Source organism: Rhincodon typus, chromosome 13, assembly GCF_021869965.1.
Source record: "Rhincodon typus isolate 14 chromosome 13, sRhiTyp1.1, whole genome shotgun sequence".
NCBI classification, from domain to species: Eukaryota; Metazoa; Chordata; class Chondrichthyes; order Orectolobiformes; family Rhincodontidae; genus Rhincodon; species Rhincodon typus.
In genome coordinates, this window is record NC_063344.1 from 38751830 (window position 1) to 38770115 (window position 18286).

Below are 18286 nucleotides of genomic sequence, written 5' to 3' on the forward strand. Positions count from 1 at the left end.
CTGTCTGGATGGCAGAGGCGGAGGAAAACAGCGTTGTTTGAGCAAAAGCAGACATCCGGGATGCTTGGGAGTGGAACTTTGTCAGAGCAGGTGCAACAAAGATGGAAGAATTGGGAAAATGAGATGGTGTTTTTGCAGGATACAGGGTGGGAGGTGGTGTAGTCTAGGTAGCTATGGGAGTCTGTGGGTGTATAATAAATGTCAGTCCGTAAACTGTGGCCAGAAATGGAAACAGAGAGGTCAAGAAAGGTGAGGGAGGTGTCTGAGATAGACCAAGTGAATTTGAGGGCAGGGTGGAAGTTAGCAAAGTCTATGAACTGCTCCAGTTCAGCCTGGGTACAGGGGCAGCACCGATGCAGTCATTAATGTAACAGCGGAAGAGTTGAGGAACAGTAACGGTGTACGTACTGAAGACGGACTGTTTGACATAACCATCAAACAGGCAGGCATAGCTGGGGCCCATGTGAGTGCCCTTGGCAACCCCCTGGATTTGGAGAAAGTGGGAAGAATTGAAGGAAAAGTTACTGAGGGTGAGGACTAGTTCGGCAAGGCAGCGGAGGGAATTGGTTGGGGGGCGCTACTGGATGGGTCTGTTGGAGAGGAAAAAACTGAGGGCCTGTAGGACATTCTTGTGGGGTATGGACATGTGTAGGGATTGCACGTGCTTAGTAGATAGAGGGATTGAATGTCCAGGTTGCTATGGTTGAAGTTGAAAACTGGAGAAATTAACTTGTAATGCTGTCTGATCCAGCAGTGAATCTGCACAGCTGACTGCCCTGCTGTTTGACTTCAAGCATCTCTGGGCATCAAAGTCCAGCTAAGAAAAAAAATAACAAACAGCAAAATTCACAGCTGACCTTGGAGAAACTTGTGTGGGAGAGTTGACAGCAGGGGAGCAGCTGAGTAGCTTTTTAAAGTATAACTTTACTTTTTTTTTGTAAATCTACAATAGTAAGTAGAGGGAGTTATTTTTCAATTACATGTTTTAGTGAATCTGATTAGGCTCTAAAAGTGGCCTGGAGCAGTGTTTATTACAGCAGTGCTGTGCTGTTTTCTGGGTCTGCAGATTGTTAAGGTGCAACGATGGCCTTTAGTATAGTGCTCTTCCTGTCGGATGTGGGAGATTAGGGAGAGTTTCCATGTTAGTGACGAATACAGCATGCAATTCTGGTCTCCCCGCGAGAAGAAGGATGCTGTGAAACTTGAAAGAGTTCAGAAAGGATTTACAAGGATGTTGCCAGGATTGGAGGGTTTGAGCTACGAGGAGGGGCTGAATAGGCTGGGGCTATTTTCCGTGGAGCGTCGTAGGTTGAGGGGTGACCTTATGGAGGTTTATAAAATCATGAGGGGCATGGACAGGGTAAATAGACAAGGTCTTTTCCCCAGGGTAGGGGAGTCCAGAACTAGAGGGCATATGTTTAACATGAGAGGGGAAAGCTTTAAAAGCGACCTAAGGGGCAATGTTTTCATGCAGGGGGTGGTGGGTGTGTGGAATGAGCTACCAGAGGAAGTGGCGGAGGCTGGTACAATTACAACATTTAAAAGACATTGAGTGGGTTTATGAATAGGAAAGGTTTAGAAAGAAACGGGCCAAATGCTGGCAAATGGGACTAGATTAATTTAGGATATCTGGTCGGCACTGGCCTCAAACTAGGATGCCCCAAAACCTGTCCATTATCCACAAGGGATAATTCAGGAATACGATGAAATTCTTTGCACTTGCTTGATGGAATGCAGTTCCAGCACCCTTCAGAAACTCAACACGATTTAAGAAAAGACATCCTGCTTGGTTGGCACTCCATCCACCATCTTAAATGTTTATTCTGTCTCCACTGATGAACCATGATCATCTACAAGGTACACTGAAAAAGCTTGGCAAGATACCTTTAAGAAAGACAGACAAGGCTAACATGTGCACTATCACCTGGGACAGGGACAGAAACTCCCAGCTCTTGTCCTGCTCCTTGTCCAGATCCAGGGGCTCCAACCCTTTCAGTGGCCTGGTCTTCAACTTATGCACAGCAGGCTCTCTCAAGCCCCAGGCCCCAGTGACTGAGCTCCAATGTATCCCTCCCGTCTGGACGACTGGAAGCAGCTACAAGTTTTCTTCCAAGTGACTTGGAAATGTTTTATCATTCCTTCACTGCTGAGTCAGAAGACATTAGTTAGCAATGAGAGAAAGCCATTTAAATATGTAAATTTTGAAAGTACCTTTCTGGGCAGTTACAATCCCCCAGAGGAGTTGCTTGTCAAGGTTCTGTTATTTCCTCACAATATCTGATTTTAATCTTCTCTTCTGATTAGGCAGAAATAACATCTATCAAAGACTGGCAGGATTTTCTTCAAATCTACAAATGGCTTTGTTAACTTTTTAAGAACCTATTTTAATCAAAGATCTCTACTGGGTGTGGTTGTGACTTTCCTACCAGCCAAATGAGATGCAAAAGATAAGGTTCGTTTACATGAGAAGGCTGCCCTACAACTGGCTGAAGTATAATTAATTGAGGATGTGAGTCAAGGCAAGTAACATAAATTTGGATTATCTGCATTATAGCTGTTCTCGATAACATTGATAGTCTTGTCGAACAACATGAGACTGCAGCTTGCAATTTCCTGCCTTTTTCCCTTCAGGTACACTGATAGTTTGTATTACAAAAGATCTTACATAAATAATATTTTTTTCTGATAATCTTCATGTCCTACTGAATCTTTGGAAAGGTTTCATTACTGATCACTTTCTGATGATTTTGAAAACACTGGTATAGATTGGCATTTGCTGGATTTCCATTCTAATGGTTCTGAGCTACAAACACGTCCTTTGAATTTTTTTTCAGCAATGTACACCACTACATTCTCAGAAATACTTCAATTCTGACATCATAGAAGGGAGCTATTCAATCCATCAAGTTTGCACCAGTTCTTTTGAAGAGCTATTAAATTCATCCCATTCCCCAGCTCTTTCTCTATACACATGCACTATATTTTCCTCAAGCATATTCTGAAATTTCTTTTGTAAGTACTTATTGAAACTTTCAGCATTAATCTATGAGGCAGCATATTCCAAATGTGAACCCCTTGCTGGGTATAAACATTTACTCATGTTGCCTCTGGTTCTTTAGTCAATCATCTTTGCTGTGATCCTGTTATGGACTATTAATATTTAAAGATTAATGTTTAAAGAAGGAATTTGAATATCCAGGAATTAACTGACAGTGCCACGCATAAGATATCACAGTTATATATGTTATGTTATATGTTATATAACAAGAAATTAAACCAATCAACTGCCACTGACGACATTATAGCTCATGCTATAAAACCAATTCAAGTTTTTATTTCCCCACACCCCTTCAGAAGTTCTCTTACAAAATCTCGAAAATTCATTCACTTTATTTAGGACCAACCCAAACATTATGCCACAGCCCTCTGCAATATCCTTTATTTCTCCACAGTATTCCATCTATATATTGAGGTACAAATTACATGGGAATGATTCCATTAGCTCTGGGCTGAGTGATTCTCTAACTTTCTTGAAATACCTTATGAATATGGGTAGTACAGCTCCTGGGGCATCCACAGGCTGTTCTTCCTCAGTCAGCAGATCCTAGCATCTGTACCACCCATTCCAAGTCAATTTATGAAAAGACTGCTTTGTTACAAATCTCCGTTAGGAGCACTGTAGTTTTCTCCCACCTACCTGTTGTCTATGCTGTATATTCTGAAGCAAGCCTCCCAGCTGCACTTGTCTCACCAAACCACAAATGAACTGTTTGCTTCTGTCAGCAAACACACACAGATAAATTAAACAAAAGAGAGTTCTAAACAAGCTCGATCCTGAATCACAATTTCTGGCAAGTTGGCATGCTTTGGGAAGATACAAACAGAAATGCAAACAAATTATTTTGCCTGCAATTCAACGCTTCCGTTCTGCAACCTGTATAAATAATTTATGTTGCTAATGAAGTTGTATTGTTGTTTCTCTTGAATCCCTAACTCCATTATAAGCTTAGAAATGGACCATTCATTGTTCAAACTTTTCACTATCAATCCTGATCTTGGAACACAAACAAACGCTTCCTTTTCGTTGTATTCAATTTGGGGTTCCTTATTCAGGGTACCTTCACAGTTTCTCAATCAGATACCTTTTTTAAAACAGTTAAAACTTTAATTCCTAAAACAAAATGTTCTCAAATATATGAATTATGAACTAGTTGTTCACAGCACCTTAAGTATGAGCCCTCTGACTACCGACCCTGCAGTCATTGGAAACAACTTCAGTATTCACTCTATCTAGATTTTATGATTTCTAAACAAAGCTTGTGAACGCTTTAATGATTTTAAACATCTCTGTTTGAAGAAGAGCAATTTGGAATTCAAAATTAGTCTCAGTCATGGTGACCATAAAACTATCATTTGTCATAAAAACCCATCTGCTTCAGTCCTGCCCTTTGAAAAAGAAATCTGCTTTCCCCAATTGCACCCTAAGATGGTGGCAGCAGCGAAGCAGGCAGTATGTGGGATCCTGTGCCTGGGCTTGTCCTCTTCGTCTGCACTTTTTTCTCCTACCTTCTTTTTCTCAAAATTACCAGATAAAGAGAGCTCTTCAGCAGGAGATGTCTTCGATGGGCCCTGGAGCAGCGGCAGTGGTAGCATGGCTACAGAGCTGCTCGGTCAGTCAGCCTGTGAAGCCTGGAACGGGACTCTCGCTTTCACATGCAGTGTGCCTGTGGTGCCAGCATGGCATGGGCTGGGAAGCCCAGAGTGGGGCATTCTCAGCAGCATGGCATGGACTGCGAAGCAGGACTCTGGTGATGGTATGCTGTAGCAGTGGGGAAGGAAATATTGGGCTCTCTTTAAGTTATCATATTTTATTTTATTCCAAGTTAATGTGAGTAACACCTATGTACGGCGGCAGTATACACTTTTCACTCTATTTTATATTGAATACACGTGACAATAAAGGATATTCTATTATATTACCTGGTCTGGCCTGTTTGTGACTCCAGGCCCAGATAGACACGGCTGAGTCTTAAGTGATACAGCTTAAGTGAGCTACTTTTTCTCAATGGGTACTACGAATGGGCAATAAATGCTGCCCATGAAATATCTTTTTTTAAAAACTGAATCAATTTAGTCATATATAATATGCTTTCAATGATTCCATACTGGCTATTGTTTATTATTCCATATGCGTTCAATGATACCTGGAAAGGTTACAATAAGAACTTCTGGTTACCAGCTTCACCATAAACACGAACATGTAAAAGAAAAATTAAATTTTCTGTTCAAACTGTCACATTACTTTTTTTTGGAAAAAACTGAAGCGTGCATGAACTTAACATGCAATAGTTTAAAAATGAATGTAAACTGATGTCAAACAGAATATACATTAAGATCAATGGTTAAAAAGGCATTTAAATAACCACTGAGCTGCATAGCCAGTCACTACAGATCCAAAATGAAGCCAGGCTTACACAGACTATATTGTTACATGTTGATCACTGGCCTATCCATGAATTTATAACAGCGCCTTGCAGAAATATACCTCCATGTTATTGCAAGAAGCAGAAAGGAATCTTTTCAGTCTACGGAGAAAATGTATTTTTACATTTTATCTGCAGTGATTTCTACAGTATGGTTAAAATGATGATAGTAGATGGGTGAATTACCATGACAGCGGTGTTTCATCAACGGTGATGCAGGACAGAAATCCAGGTACAAAAACCAGATAAAATATATAAACCAGATATATAAAATATAAAAACCAGAAATTTCTGCAATGCAGATACAAATTGAATAGGGTGATATCACAGGGCAAGGACGACACAAGTATTTAGAATGCTGGGTACATACTGAGGTCTTAACATATTTGGAAACCTCCCAAGCCACCTCCTTATTTAAAACCTTTTGAACAGATCACAAATAATAAAAAAGTGTTTTCATATTTAGAAAGGAGCACAACTCAAGTAACAATCGACAGCTTTTTTGTTCAATCACAAGTCATTGTTAGTTGGGCTGTAACATTACTGCAAAGCTATGCCTCTTTCTGTCCTCTATTCTCAGAAACCATAAAGCGCATCAACTAGAGGAAGTAAGGGCACTCCGTGAATCTTGTCACTTTGAGTTGTTTCAAAGTCCTTTAGATGTGCAAGTAATTGCAATTCAGCACCTACATCACAAGTCTGATCAAAAATTCAGCTTGTCGATGTGCCCTTAAAGATCTATTCCTAGAGAAAACATCCCATGGCACAACTGTATGGAATGGGATAGATTATTGTTTATCTGCATTATGTGGGTGGAATGCTGAAGGAAAAATCTGATAGGGAGGATCACACCAGAGTATGATTTTTTTGCATTGAAATTAAAGGAAAATTCAGCAAGTTCTGCAAGGAGTATGCAATCCTCCCTTTTCTCTGTGTGCTTCATTAAGGTGATGTTTAACTTTCAGGCTGTAAAAACAAAACCCTATTCCAATATGTTTGAACAGGCTAACTCCTGGTTATGTTTAATATTCACATAAGTTAACTGGCTGAAATTTTGGTGCTTATAAGAACATCAATAGCACATTGAATTTCTGCTCAGTTTTAACTGACCACATAGCAAAATTTTTAAAATAAATCCAACCTTATCCACAGAGAATAATGTACTGTGTTTCTTAAAATTTCACAAAGGGGTTTAAATTCCTAATAAAAGACTAGAGGCTCTATATTCCATATTTGTGTACTCTCTATAATGAAAGAATTAGTGGGGCCACTTTTTGACTTCCATCTAAAGTCAGTATGAAATTGGTAGAATGGCTTTGCCAGCACTGGAGGTTCCCCAAACCACTTCCACTTCATTTCTGCTAAACGTTATCAGTGAACTGAGATGGCAGACTGGGCTCCTTAATGCAACTTGCCAGTTGTTGCAGACCTACAACGCTGAACCAATCAACAGGTCAAGTCTAGAATGGACACTAGACAATCCCAAAGAATGTCCTTGCACATGTTTACATGAAATCAGGAAAAGTAGTTCCGTTCTTCCCGGTCCACAAAAGAAAGTTAAACTTCCCTTGACATGTGACTACTCATGGTTCCTTCAGATATCATCCATTCAGGTCAATCAACAGCTGGTACTTTTGAATCTGAAAATTACAAACCGAGTCCCACCACAGACATGAGACTCTGATTTGCAAATTTAAGCATTCTAACTATTAGCAGGGAAACTTGAGCATAAATGAGATGACAGAAGTGCCGCATTCCCACTCAAATGTCAACTGGTGACCACATTTCTTAGTTACAAAACTGGCAGATGACAGTTTAAAATGTTCTCACAGTGGCAGATTGGTTCCTACTGTTTTTGAACTGCAGTGTATGTATATTAAATTTAATGTTACCTTTAGGCATGAAGTAAGACAATTCATTTTTATTTGATTAAGCTTGCTTAATTATACTGCTAATAGCACATATTCACAGGTGATAGCATAATTAGTAATAGGATTCAGGATAATTTACCTCACTAAGTACCTTTAGCACTTTGTCGAGTACGAGAATTGAAAGCAAGAATTAAACGTGTCTAAGAACCCAATGAAGTTATCCAGGCGACAAATTTCACCAGCTTTTGATTATTTCCCTCCCCCATTCATACCCCTAATCTCATTTTAATTCAAAGTCCACTTCAGAAATTTTCTTAAAATATACAAAAAGGTAATAAACAAACTTTGAGTTTTTCCTCAATGTAACATGGAGTAAGAAACAGAGGTACACTTGCCAATTCCAGACACTGCAAGCAAACATTCTAATTAGGAGTAAGAGTAAGCCATCCCTTGAGCTTAATAAAAACTGAAAGAACTGCGGACGCTGTAAATCAGGAACAAAACCAGAATTGATTTCTGAGGAAGGGTCCCGAAACGTTAACTCTGATTTTTTTTCTTCACAGATTCTGCCAGGCCTTTTGAGCTTTTCCAGCAACTTCTGTTTTTGCATCCCTTGACCTTGTTCTGCCATTTGATGAGATCATGGCTGAATGGTCTCATACCCCCAAACCATTTGACTTTTTTGTTAGTCAAGAATCTATTTTTGTTTTTAAAATATTCGATGACTCAGTTTCACTGCTCTCTGGGGAAGAGAACTCCAGAGACTCATGACTTTCCAAAAGTTAAAACTTTCTCCTCATCTCCATCTTTAATGTGAGATCTCATATTTATAAACTGTACCTCCACACTATAGTCTCTCCCACAAGGGAGAAAGTCCTTTTAGCATCCATCCTGTCAAGTCCCCTCAAAATCTTTTATATTTCAATACAGTCACCTCTCATTCATTTAAATTCCACAAGACATTGTGAGCCTTCAGCAGATGAGAATTGTATTCAACAACAATCTGCAACTTGATGGTCCAACATCTCCCATGCTTCCATTAGCATTAGGCATGAGATGAGAGATCAGCCCCGGTTTAATGATGAGTGCAGGATGGAATGCCAGGAGCAGCATCAGCCTACGTTGAAATGAGGTGTCAACAACACAGGACTTATTGCATGCCAAACAACAGGCGCAGCATGAAATAGACAAAGTTAACTAAGCCCACAAGCAATAGATTAAATCTAAGGTCTGCTGTCCTGTCCAGTTCACTTATGAATGGTGTTGGGCATTAAACAATGTGCAGGAGGAGGAGACTCCAGATTATCCCTATTTGCAACAGTGGTGGAGCCCAGCACATTAATGTAAAGGACAAAGCTGATGCATTTGCAACTATCATGACCCAGAAGTGCCAAGTGGTAGATCCATCTTAGCTTCTCCTGTTGTCCAATGTGGAAACTTGCCCAGGTATGTCTTGTGCACAAAACACAGGAGAAATCCAACCTGGTCAATCACTGCTTTATCAGAGTATTCTCCGTCATCAGCAAAGTGATGAAAGGAGTCATTAATAATTATATCAAGTGGCACTCCATTAACAATGACCTGATGAGTGATGCTCAGTTTGGGTTATACCAGAGATACTCATCTCTTGACCTCATTACAGTCATAGTCCAAACAACTGCTAAAAGAGCTGAACTCCAGAGGTGAGGCTAACTGCCCTTGGCATAAAGGCAGTATTTGACTGCATATGATATTTCGGAGCCCTAGCAAAATTGGAACCAATGGGAATCCCAGGAGAAAAAGTATTCTCATTTGGTTGGAGACATAATGGGACATAGTGATTCTGTTCTGATTGCTGGAGATCAACAATCTAATTTCCAGGATATCTCTGTAGGAGTCTATCATGGTACTGTCCCAGGCCCAAACATCTTCAGTTGCTTCATCAATGACCTTCCTTCCATCACGAGGTCAGAAGTGGGGATGTTTGCTGATGACTGCACAATGTTCAGCACCATTTACAACTCCTCAGATACTGAAGCAGCTCAGTTTTATGCAGCAAGACCTGAATAATATCAGTTTAGTGGCTCAGTGGTTAGCTCCCTCACGGCACCAGGGACCCGGGTTCGATTCCACCCCCGGGTGACTGCCTGGGTGGAATTTTCACATTCTCCCTGTGTTTGCATGGGTTTGTTCCGGTTCTCTCCTGTAGTCCAAAGATTTGCAGGAAAGGTGGATTGGCCATGCTAAATTGCCCATAGTGTCCAGCGATGTGCAGGCTAGGTGGATAGAGTCCTGAAAGCTGCAGGGTCCCCAAGTGGAAAGTGAGATGTTGTTCTTCCAGCTTGCTCAGAGCTTCACTGGAAAACTACAACAGGCCCCGAGACAGAAATGTTGGCTAAGGTTTCTCATTTTCTACTTGGGGACCCTACAGCTTTCAGGACTGTATCGAGTTCAACAACAGTTCTGAGGAAGGGTCACCAGACCCAAAACGTTAACTCTGAGTTTTTCCTTCACAGATGCTGCCAGACCTGCTGAGCTTTTGCAGCAACTTTGTTTTTGTTCCTGATGTACAGCACTTCTTTCAGTTTTTATTCAACATTTTTAGAAACTGAACATCTTCCTCTGTGTCCTTTATCCACCTCCACACCCGAGTTCCTGTCATGACACGGGCTGCTTTCAGCACAGCCAACCCATTTTTACCTGTTTACAGTCCGTATTATCAGCTGTATTTTCTCCCTGGCTCACCAGACCTGAGTTTTTCTAACAATTCCTGGGTTTTTTTGTTTAGATTTCCAGCATCTGTAGTTATTAGTTTTATTTTTGTTATTAAATGTGCATTTGATTTGTGTATAAATCTCCCTTCACTCACCTGATTTGCAACAGCTCAGCAAAAGCTTCACTACCAGCCAAGACATAACTGATCCCAATTGAAATGCTGCAGAAAAATACACATAAAATAAATAATTTCCTCTAAGTATTTTGTTCAGTAATCAAACAAAAGATCATTGTGATTTTAAGGTACCATAAGGCTTCAAACTTTACAAACAAATATTTCACAGGTTACCACCTTCAAAATACTCACTATTCCTGTTAGAAAGACTGAGGGTTGTTTTCCCTGTTGAATGCGTTGAGTATTTGAAGCCACAGCATAGGATTTATAAACACAAGTTAGTCACCCAGACAAACTCCATGGAAAGCACTATCCATCCATTAACCAAAGCAGGATTTCAGGCGACAGAAGAAAGCCACGTGGGACCTGAAGGAACACTTTCTGGTAAGTCAGCTACATTTGTGGGAAAGGGATAACAGATGGAGAGTAGACCAAAGCAAAGGTGGTTTAAAGTTCTTCTACAGAACTAAAGGAAACTTTAAATAAAAGCACCTTTCTTGTCTTGTTTTCTCTTGCCTCCAATATGGCCAAGATGAGAAAAGATAGTGTCCCCGAAAAGGGCTCCAGTCAAAAATATTTTCAAGCCTCAATAGTGTTACTGTTAATTAATACCATCTATTAATTATTTTCTTTTTGCTAATGGAACCTGTGTGCAACTATTTGGATACACTAATTATTATATACTTAATGATTTGGTGCAGAGAGTAATGCTATTGCTTTAAGAGGTATATCCCTTTAAGAAACCCAACATGTAAATGAGGCTATACCTGGTGTCAGATATGACTGCAAGCCACAGACATTCTGCATTATAATCACCTCAGACAGAGGCCGTATCCAAAAATCACTCAGCAATGTCTATACTAGTTTAGGAGTGCATATACCGACCACAGATCCTGGATTAAATTCAATCCATATCTCATTGCATATAGATAGCTGTAGAAGATACTACATGGTGGCAGAAGTGGATTTATCACTATAGTGATCTTTTGATTATGAAATTACTAATTGATCTTTAATGTATGCTTTGCGTCTGACTTCAAATCTAGTAATTTGGCAAGAAAAAGGTTAATTCACGCTCTAAGTATCTTGTAGGTATCCTGTTTGAGGATTGATGACATGAACTTTCATTTTCTGAGTAATATGATTTAAGACAGCTTAACAAACAAATCTAGGCATCAGTCATCTTAAATTTAAGATGTACGGTAAATACAGGGTGCTTTCTTCAGCAAAAATTAAGATGAAGCACTAAAGATTTTTCTGTTGTCTTGCCATATATTTATCAGGACAGCAAACCCCAGAATGCTTATTAATTATCCTTAAATAAATGTTTGGAATGGTACTTCATATTATATTAATTGCAGAATACACTAAGTTCTGTTTAGATATTTAGATTATTATATTATTCTTGACAGGAAGTTGAAAATGAAATTTAACTACTGTATATGATATCAAAAAACATCATAAAACACAATTTGTGCCAGTTATGGAATTACATTGAGAGCTAATCTGAAAGTGACTGACACTTCACTCCATATTAATATTTCAGTTAACAAAATTTTGTATAGCCTCTTAAAAAGCAAAAAACAGATAAGCCAGGAAACAATAATAATGAGGTTAACATTAAAAGTTTCCAATATTTTGAAATGTTTGGAAATAAGCATGCCTTGCAACTTTTAAACATGTAAATTATTGAGGCCTGAATTTGTTGAAAGACAGAGAAGGTCTGAGGCTAAGCCAAAATGGCACTGGAGCCCTGATTCTGGAAGTGACACCCTGAGCCTGGCACTTACCATTTACTTGAGGCGGAGAAGGGGTTGGGGAATGGGGAAGGTTGTATTTTCCACATCCATGATTCATGAAGAATTGATCCAATTTTCACCGGTGGCAAGTCCAACACACAACTTGAAGGTTTTACACTTTGAAAACAAACTGGAGTGCTAAGAAACTGTTTACCATTTCACTGACTGTTGACATCAGCTTAAGAGTTATCATCATGGGATTTCTGCTGCACAAGTGATTTCACAACCTATCATAGTGAGGTTCCTGCCAGTTCACAGTTTCAGTGATAGCTCCCAGTGATTATAAAGCCTTTTAAGTGACACAATGAATACAAATGCATGTTTTTGTAAGGAATTAAGTAGTTGAAGGAAGCTAAATATCATGAACAGGTTTTAACAATGAGGGTATTTTTACATTTTCAATTCAACAGTCTACAATGGGAACTTGGCTACTGAGTGACTTGGCAAGCAATTGTATATGCAAAGGGTGGTGGGAGGGGAGCATTGATAAACATGGGTTATAACTAAGTTTGGATAAATGTTACAGAAGGCTGAGGAGTGAGTGGAGGGGGAATAGACTGGCACGAAAGGCATGAGATGCCATCAAAGGAGGATATGAAGGGCCATTAGATGTAGACAGCAAAGTCTGGCACAATTGGTAAGATGAGCCATGGCAGTGAGTACGGGCATAAGGTGATGTGTATATGCAAAGATAGAGCACGGTGAGTGCATGTGGTTGACATGGGAGGGTTCAGGGTTTTGTGAACAAAGTATTGGAAGTCTGAGGCTGCCTTTCAGTTAGCTTGTCTTGGCACATGCTATCCTGTGACTACATGTGAATTCTTGATTGATTTATTGTTATCACGTGTACCAAGATACAGTGAAAAGTATTGATTTGCGAGCCATACAGACAGATCCAACCATACAAAGTGCATCCGGGTAGCAGAACAGAGTGCAGAATACAGTGTTAGACTGACAGAGAGGGTGCAGACAGAGATCAAAATTAACATTTGAGAGGTCCATTCAAAAGTCTGATAATACCAGGGAAAGAGGTGTTCGTGATCCTTCCTGGGAATGGTACACCCAGCTTCCATCAAGACCATTCTAGGCCCAGCAACAAAAATTATACCAATTGGTGAACTTTCTCCTGACCTAGCTTTGTGGACCCAAGAATTTTCCTGCCTCTGTATTGTGACCTGGGCAGCAAAAGGTCTGTGTCAAATTAGTATGCTTTGTGCCCAGCTGTTGTGCTACTGCTGCTATATAAACTAATAGCTGAAGAAGCAAGGATAATAGTTGCATCCGAGGGGAGACTTCGAGAAATGGCAATCTGTAAGCAAGGTGTGGCATTTTACAACTGGAGAACATCCACACTTAATGGACTGAATATTGATTGCTTGGTACAGTAGCGTCTTGTTTATATCTGCCATTAGGAGGTTGAACCAATTCCAGGCAGGGTTTTTTTTGGTTTCTGAAATTAACCTCAACAAAAGAAGTAATCAGCAAGCAGTACCAGTAAAGTCCATAATTTCCACGTAACCTCTATATAACAATCTCAGTTTGAGAAGATGGAATGGTAGGGACATACTTGACGACAAGCTTAAAAAATAATGCTTGCAAGGTCAGAAGCTCAATGAGTTTGGCAGGAAATGCCAACAAAGAATTTTACTGCCAACATGATTGCTATGTTTTCATTAACCTTTTCTCTACATTAACAAATTGGTTGCAGAATAAGTCGGTAAAGGCCAGCAGGAAGCTCTGCAGTGATATTTTGAATGCTGACAAAGAAGCTGTAAAAATTTTATTGCAAACTTTCATCATTCTCAATAGGAAAAGGTGAAGACGCAGCAGATGTGCTAGTAACAGATAAAATGTGAATGAGAAATTGGTTGTCACCCCAGATCAGTTTTTGGATATGAAATAAACATTGAGAAATCAAGTGAGGCAAAGTCACATTAAAGATCCTACAACTCAGCCCCTTCCAAACAAATGTGTTTGGCTGTCAAAGTTGCAGCTGCTCACTTGCAAGTGCTCAACAGGACAGTCCAAAACTGGAGGTAGGCTTCATGGTAAATAGGGGAGTTAACACTTATTAAATGGTACAAGGTCAGAGTTTTTCATTGTCTAATTTGAAACCTTAAAGGAAGCTGCTAACATTAAGGTATGTTTTCAATTTGTCACTTAGTGCACAGTACATTCAGGTTGAGCAGGAATTCAGAAGTTCAGCGAAATCATGTAAATTGTGATTAGGGCCATTTCTCTGTGGAAGTTACAGTTGAAAAATCAGACAATACTTGTGTCCTTTCAACTTTAGAGCATTGAAGAATATAGGCAATAAGTGCAGAAGTAGGTCATACTATTCATTGAATCATCTGTGCCATTCAATAAAATCATAATTAAACTTCACATGCTTAAATTCTATCAATTCCTCTTTATAATGAGGAATAAGAAAATGGTGGATGAATTGAATAGATATTTTTCATCTAACTGTGCTGTAGGAGGATACAACTAATTACACAGAATAATTTTAAATCAAGTAAAAGAGGGGAATAGTTTGATCCAAATATAATCATCAGGAAAGGGTACTCAGAAAATTATTAGAAGCCTAGGGTGACAAGTCCCCAAGTTCTACTGGATTTTACCTTAAGCTTTTAAAAGAAGGACTGCTGAGATAGTTAATGCATTGGTTTTAATTTTCCAAAATATCCTAAATTCTGGAAACATCCCACCAAATTACAGAGAAAAAAAAAGTTTGCAACTTCTCTATTCAAAAAAGGAAGACGATAGAAAGGAAACCACAAGGCAGTTATATTAACATCTGTTACAAAAAAAAATGCTGGAATCTATTATTAAGAAGCTTATAGCAGACACTTGTAAAATCTCAATGCAATTAGGCAGAGCCAACATGGTTCTGTGAAAGAGAAATAATGTTTTACTAACGTATTGAAGTTTGCTAAGGAAGCAACAAGCAATATGTATAAAAAGGAACCCAGTAATGTGGTGTCAAATCCCTTCTAGAAGTCCAAGTACAAGATGCCACATCAAAGGTTACCACACAAAGTAAGAGCTATTGGTTTAGAAAGTAACAGATGAGCATTTGTAAAGGATTGGTTAGGTAACATGAAACAAAAAGTTGGCATATATGGGTCATTTTCAGTTTAGAAAGGTAGAAATGCGGAAACTAATAGCAGAACACGCAACTCAGCCTTTCAAGCCTCCTCTACCATTTTACATGAACGTGGCTGATCCTCTATCTGAAAACCACATTTATGCTTTCTCTAGTTCCCCTTGATGCTTTTAATAACTAAAAAATGTTAATTTCTTTCTTGAATATACTCAGTGACCCAACTTAAATAGCCTTGTGTGGTAACGAATTCCAAAGGATGACCCTCTGAGTGAAAAGGCTTCTCCTCATCTCAGTCCTAACTGACCCACTCTGTATCCTGAGACTGTGATCTGATACTCTAAGCTCCCCAACCTGGAGAAACATTCTCCCTGCATTTAGCCTGTCTAGCACTCATAGAATTTTATACTTTTCAATCAGATCCCTTCTCATTCTTCTAAATTCGACCTGCCTAGCTTGCCCTGAAGCCTCCTTATATCCTCCTCACAACTCACACTGCCAGCTAGTTTTGTGTTGTCTGCAAACTCAGAAATATTGTATTTGGTTCCTTCATCCAAATCATTTATATGTTTTGAACAGCTGGGGTCCAAGCACTGATCCCTGTAGTACACTATTAGTCACAGCCTGTCACTTTTAAAAAGTCCTATTTATTCCCACTCTGTTTGTCAACTGATTCTCAATCCATGACAGTATATTACCCTGATCCCACATGCATCAATTTTGCCCAATAACCTCTTATGTGGGACCTTCTCAAAGGTCTTTGAAATCTAAATATACTACATCCATTGGTTCTCCCTTATCTATTCAACTAGTTATATCCTTAAAAACTCCAGTAGATTAGTAAAGCATATTTTCCATTCATAAACCCATACTAACTTTGTCTAATCCTGTTGATACTTTCAATGTATTTCGTAATCGCATCTTTTATACTAGAATATAGCAATTTTCCCACTGTGAATGGTATGATGTAACGAGTGAAGTGCCATAAGAATCAAATAGGCCTTGAACTATTTTGGAAAAACTGATTTCTGAGATAACAAAGTTATCCTATGAGAAGTTTAAGAAGATGGGCCTGTATCCACTGAAAATTAAAATAATGTGACATTTTCATACTAAAATATATAAGATCACGAAGGGCACATGACAGGATGAATGCTGAATAGATGTTTCTCCATCCAGCAAAGATTAGAACTGGAGAACACAAAATGAGAGGGGAGGAAAGGAGAATTTATTTCTCTCAGGGTCATGATTCTATGGAATTCTCTTCCAAGGGTGCGGTGGAGCTTAGTCATTGAACGTATTTTGAGGCAGAGGCAGATAAATTCTTGACTAACAAGGGTGTTGAGGATATTGGGGTAGGCAGAGCTGAGATCAAATCAGCGATAATCTTAGTGAATGGCAGAGCAGGATCAAGGGATTAAATGGCCCACTCTTGCTTACAACTCATATGTTTATGTGATTCCCTTAGTGCCCAAAAGTCTATTGATCTCAGCGATGAATGCACTCAACTATAGATCACCCACATGCCTCTGGGGTAGGAAATTCCAAAGATTTTCTCCTCACTTTAGTCCTAAATGACTAAACCCTTAACCTGACACTCTGACTACTGATAAGCAAAAGTCAATCAGTTAAGCTCTTTAAGGATTGTTCATGGCTGAATGACAATCTCTCTTTTTCTTCTAAACTTCAGCGAATTTAGGTCCATTCTGTTCAATCTCTTCCAACAGGACAATCCACCCATTCCAGGAATCAATTTACTCTTCAAAGCAAGTACATCCTTTCTTCAGAAAGGAGACCAAAACTGTACACAGCATCCAAATGTCTTCCTGATTGCTTTGCACGCTTGCTTGTTCACCTTATGCGATTAATATACAATGTTCCCAACGTCCTTCTGAAAACCAACCATATTAATGTCTCATTGTTCATGAACTGTTTTGTTTTTTGATGCTTCTTAACAAGTGGATACTTTCACACTCTCTCACATTAGACAGCACTTTCTTGGTAAATCACTTAACTTGTCCTACCTAGCTTTGCGTTGTCACCAAGGCTGGATATATCACACTCTGAACCTCCACCTCATTCATTAATGTAAGTTATAAATAGCTGAGATTCCAGAATTAATCTTTGAACCACTCCACCAATTACATCCTTGAGATCCTTGTTTATTCATATAGTGATGTCAGTCAATTAACCAATCCTCAAACCATGCTAATATTTTATTCTGAATCTCAAGAGGTCTAATATTGTGCAACAATCTCTATGGGGCACCTTTAAAGAATGCTTTTCAAAAATTCAATTACTATGTCCCCTGTTACCCATTATCTAAGGACCTAGCATGGAGTGTCTTGTGGTGCAGTGGTAGTGGGCTGGAAAGTATAGGTTCAAATTCTGCCTGAACCAGAGTTGTGTCACAACATGTCCAAACAGATTGATTATAAAATAATTTTTAAATCAGTCAATTGCATTCTTAAGAAAGTCTTATAAAGTTGTCAAACATAAAACTAAATTGGCTCTGTCTCATTATATTGTGATTTATCCAATGCTCTGTTGCCACATCCTTAATAATACATTCCAACATTTTCCTATTTCCACTATGCAAAGGCAACATATAGGCAAACTATCCTCTATTTGCTTTCTCTATCCTTTCTTAATTCGCAGTGTTACATTTTCAACTTCCAATCTAGAATTTAGCAAATAATGGAAGACCAAAACCAATGCAGCCACCATCTCTGCAACCAGCTATTTTTTACACTGTTGTGTGAAGGCCATCAGGTTTTGGTGATCTGTCATCTTTGAGACCTACTACTTTTTTCCAATAGTTTTCCTTTACTAATATTAATTCTTTCAATCTGCATTCCCCATAATTTCCAATACAATATGTGTCCTCTATGGTGAAGACAGATGCATATTACTTGTTTAACATTTGTGCCATTATAACCATAACATGATCGTAAGAAATAGGAGCAGAAATAAGCCATTTGGCCCATCAAGTTTGTTCTGCCATTCAATGAGATCATGGCTGATCTGACAATCCTCAGCTTCAATTACCTGCCTTAATTCCCTTACTGATTAAAAAAAAAAAGACTCTCTCAGCCTTGATTATACTTAATAACTCAATGTTGGCAGCTCTCCGCAGTACAGTTCCATAGTTTCACTGTCCT

At 39.1% G+C, this 18286-nt stretch overlaps 1 protein-coding gene across 1 annotated transcript in view; it reads right to left on the reverse strand.

Annotated features, from left to right (window-relative positions):
- The window catches only part of LOC109918163, a 128506-nt gene that overhangs the window by 52749 nt on the left and 57471 nt on the right, over positions 1-18286 (reverse strand). The window contains exon 7 of the mRNA XM_048604600.1: positions 10203-10268. Within this exon, the coding sequence (XP_048460557.1) occupies positions 10203-10268 (66 nt within the window). The remainder of the gene's footprint in view (positions 1-10202; positions 10269-18286) is intronic.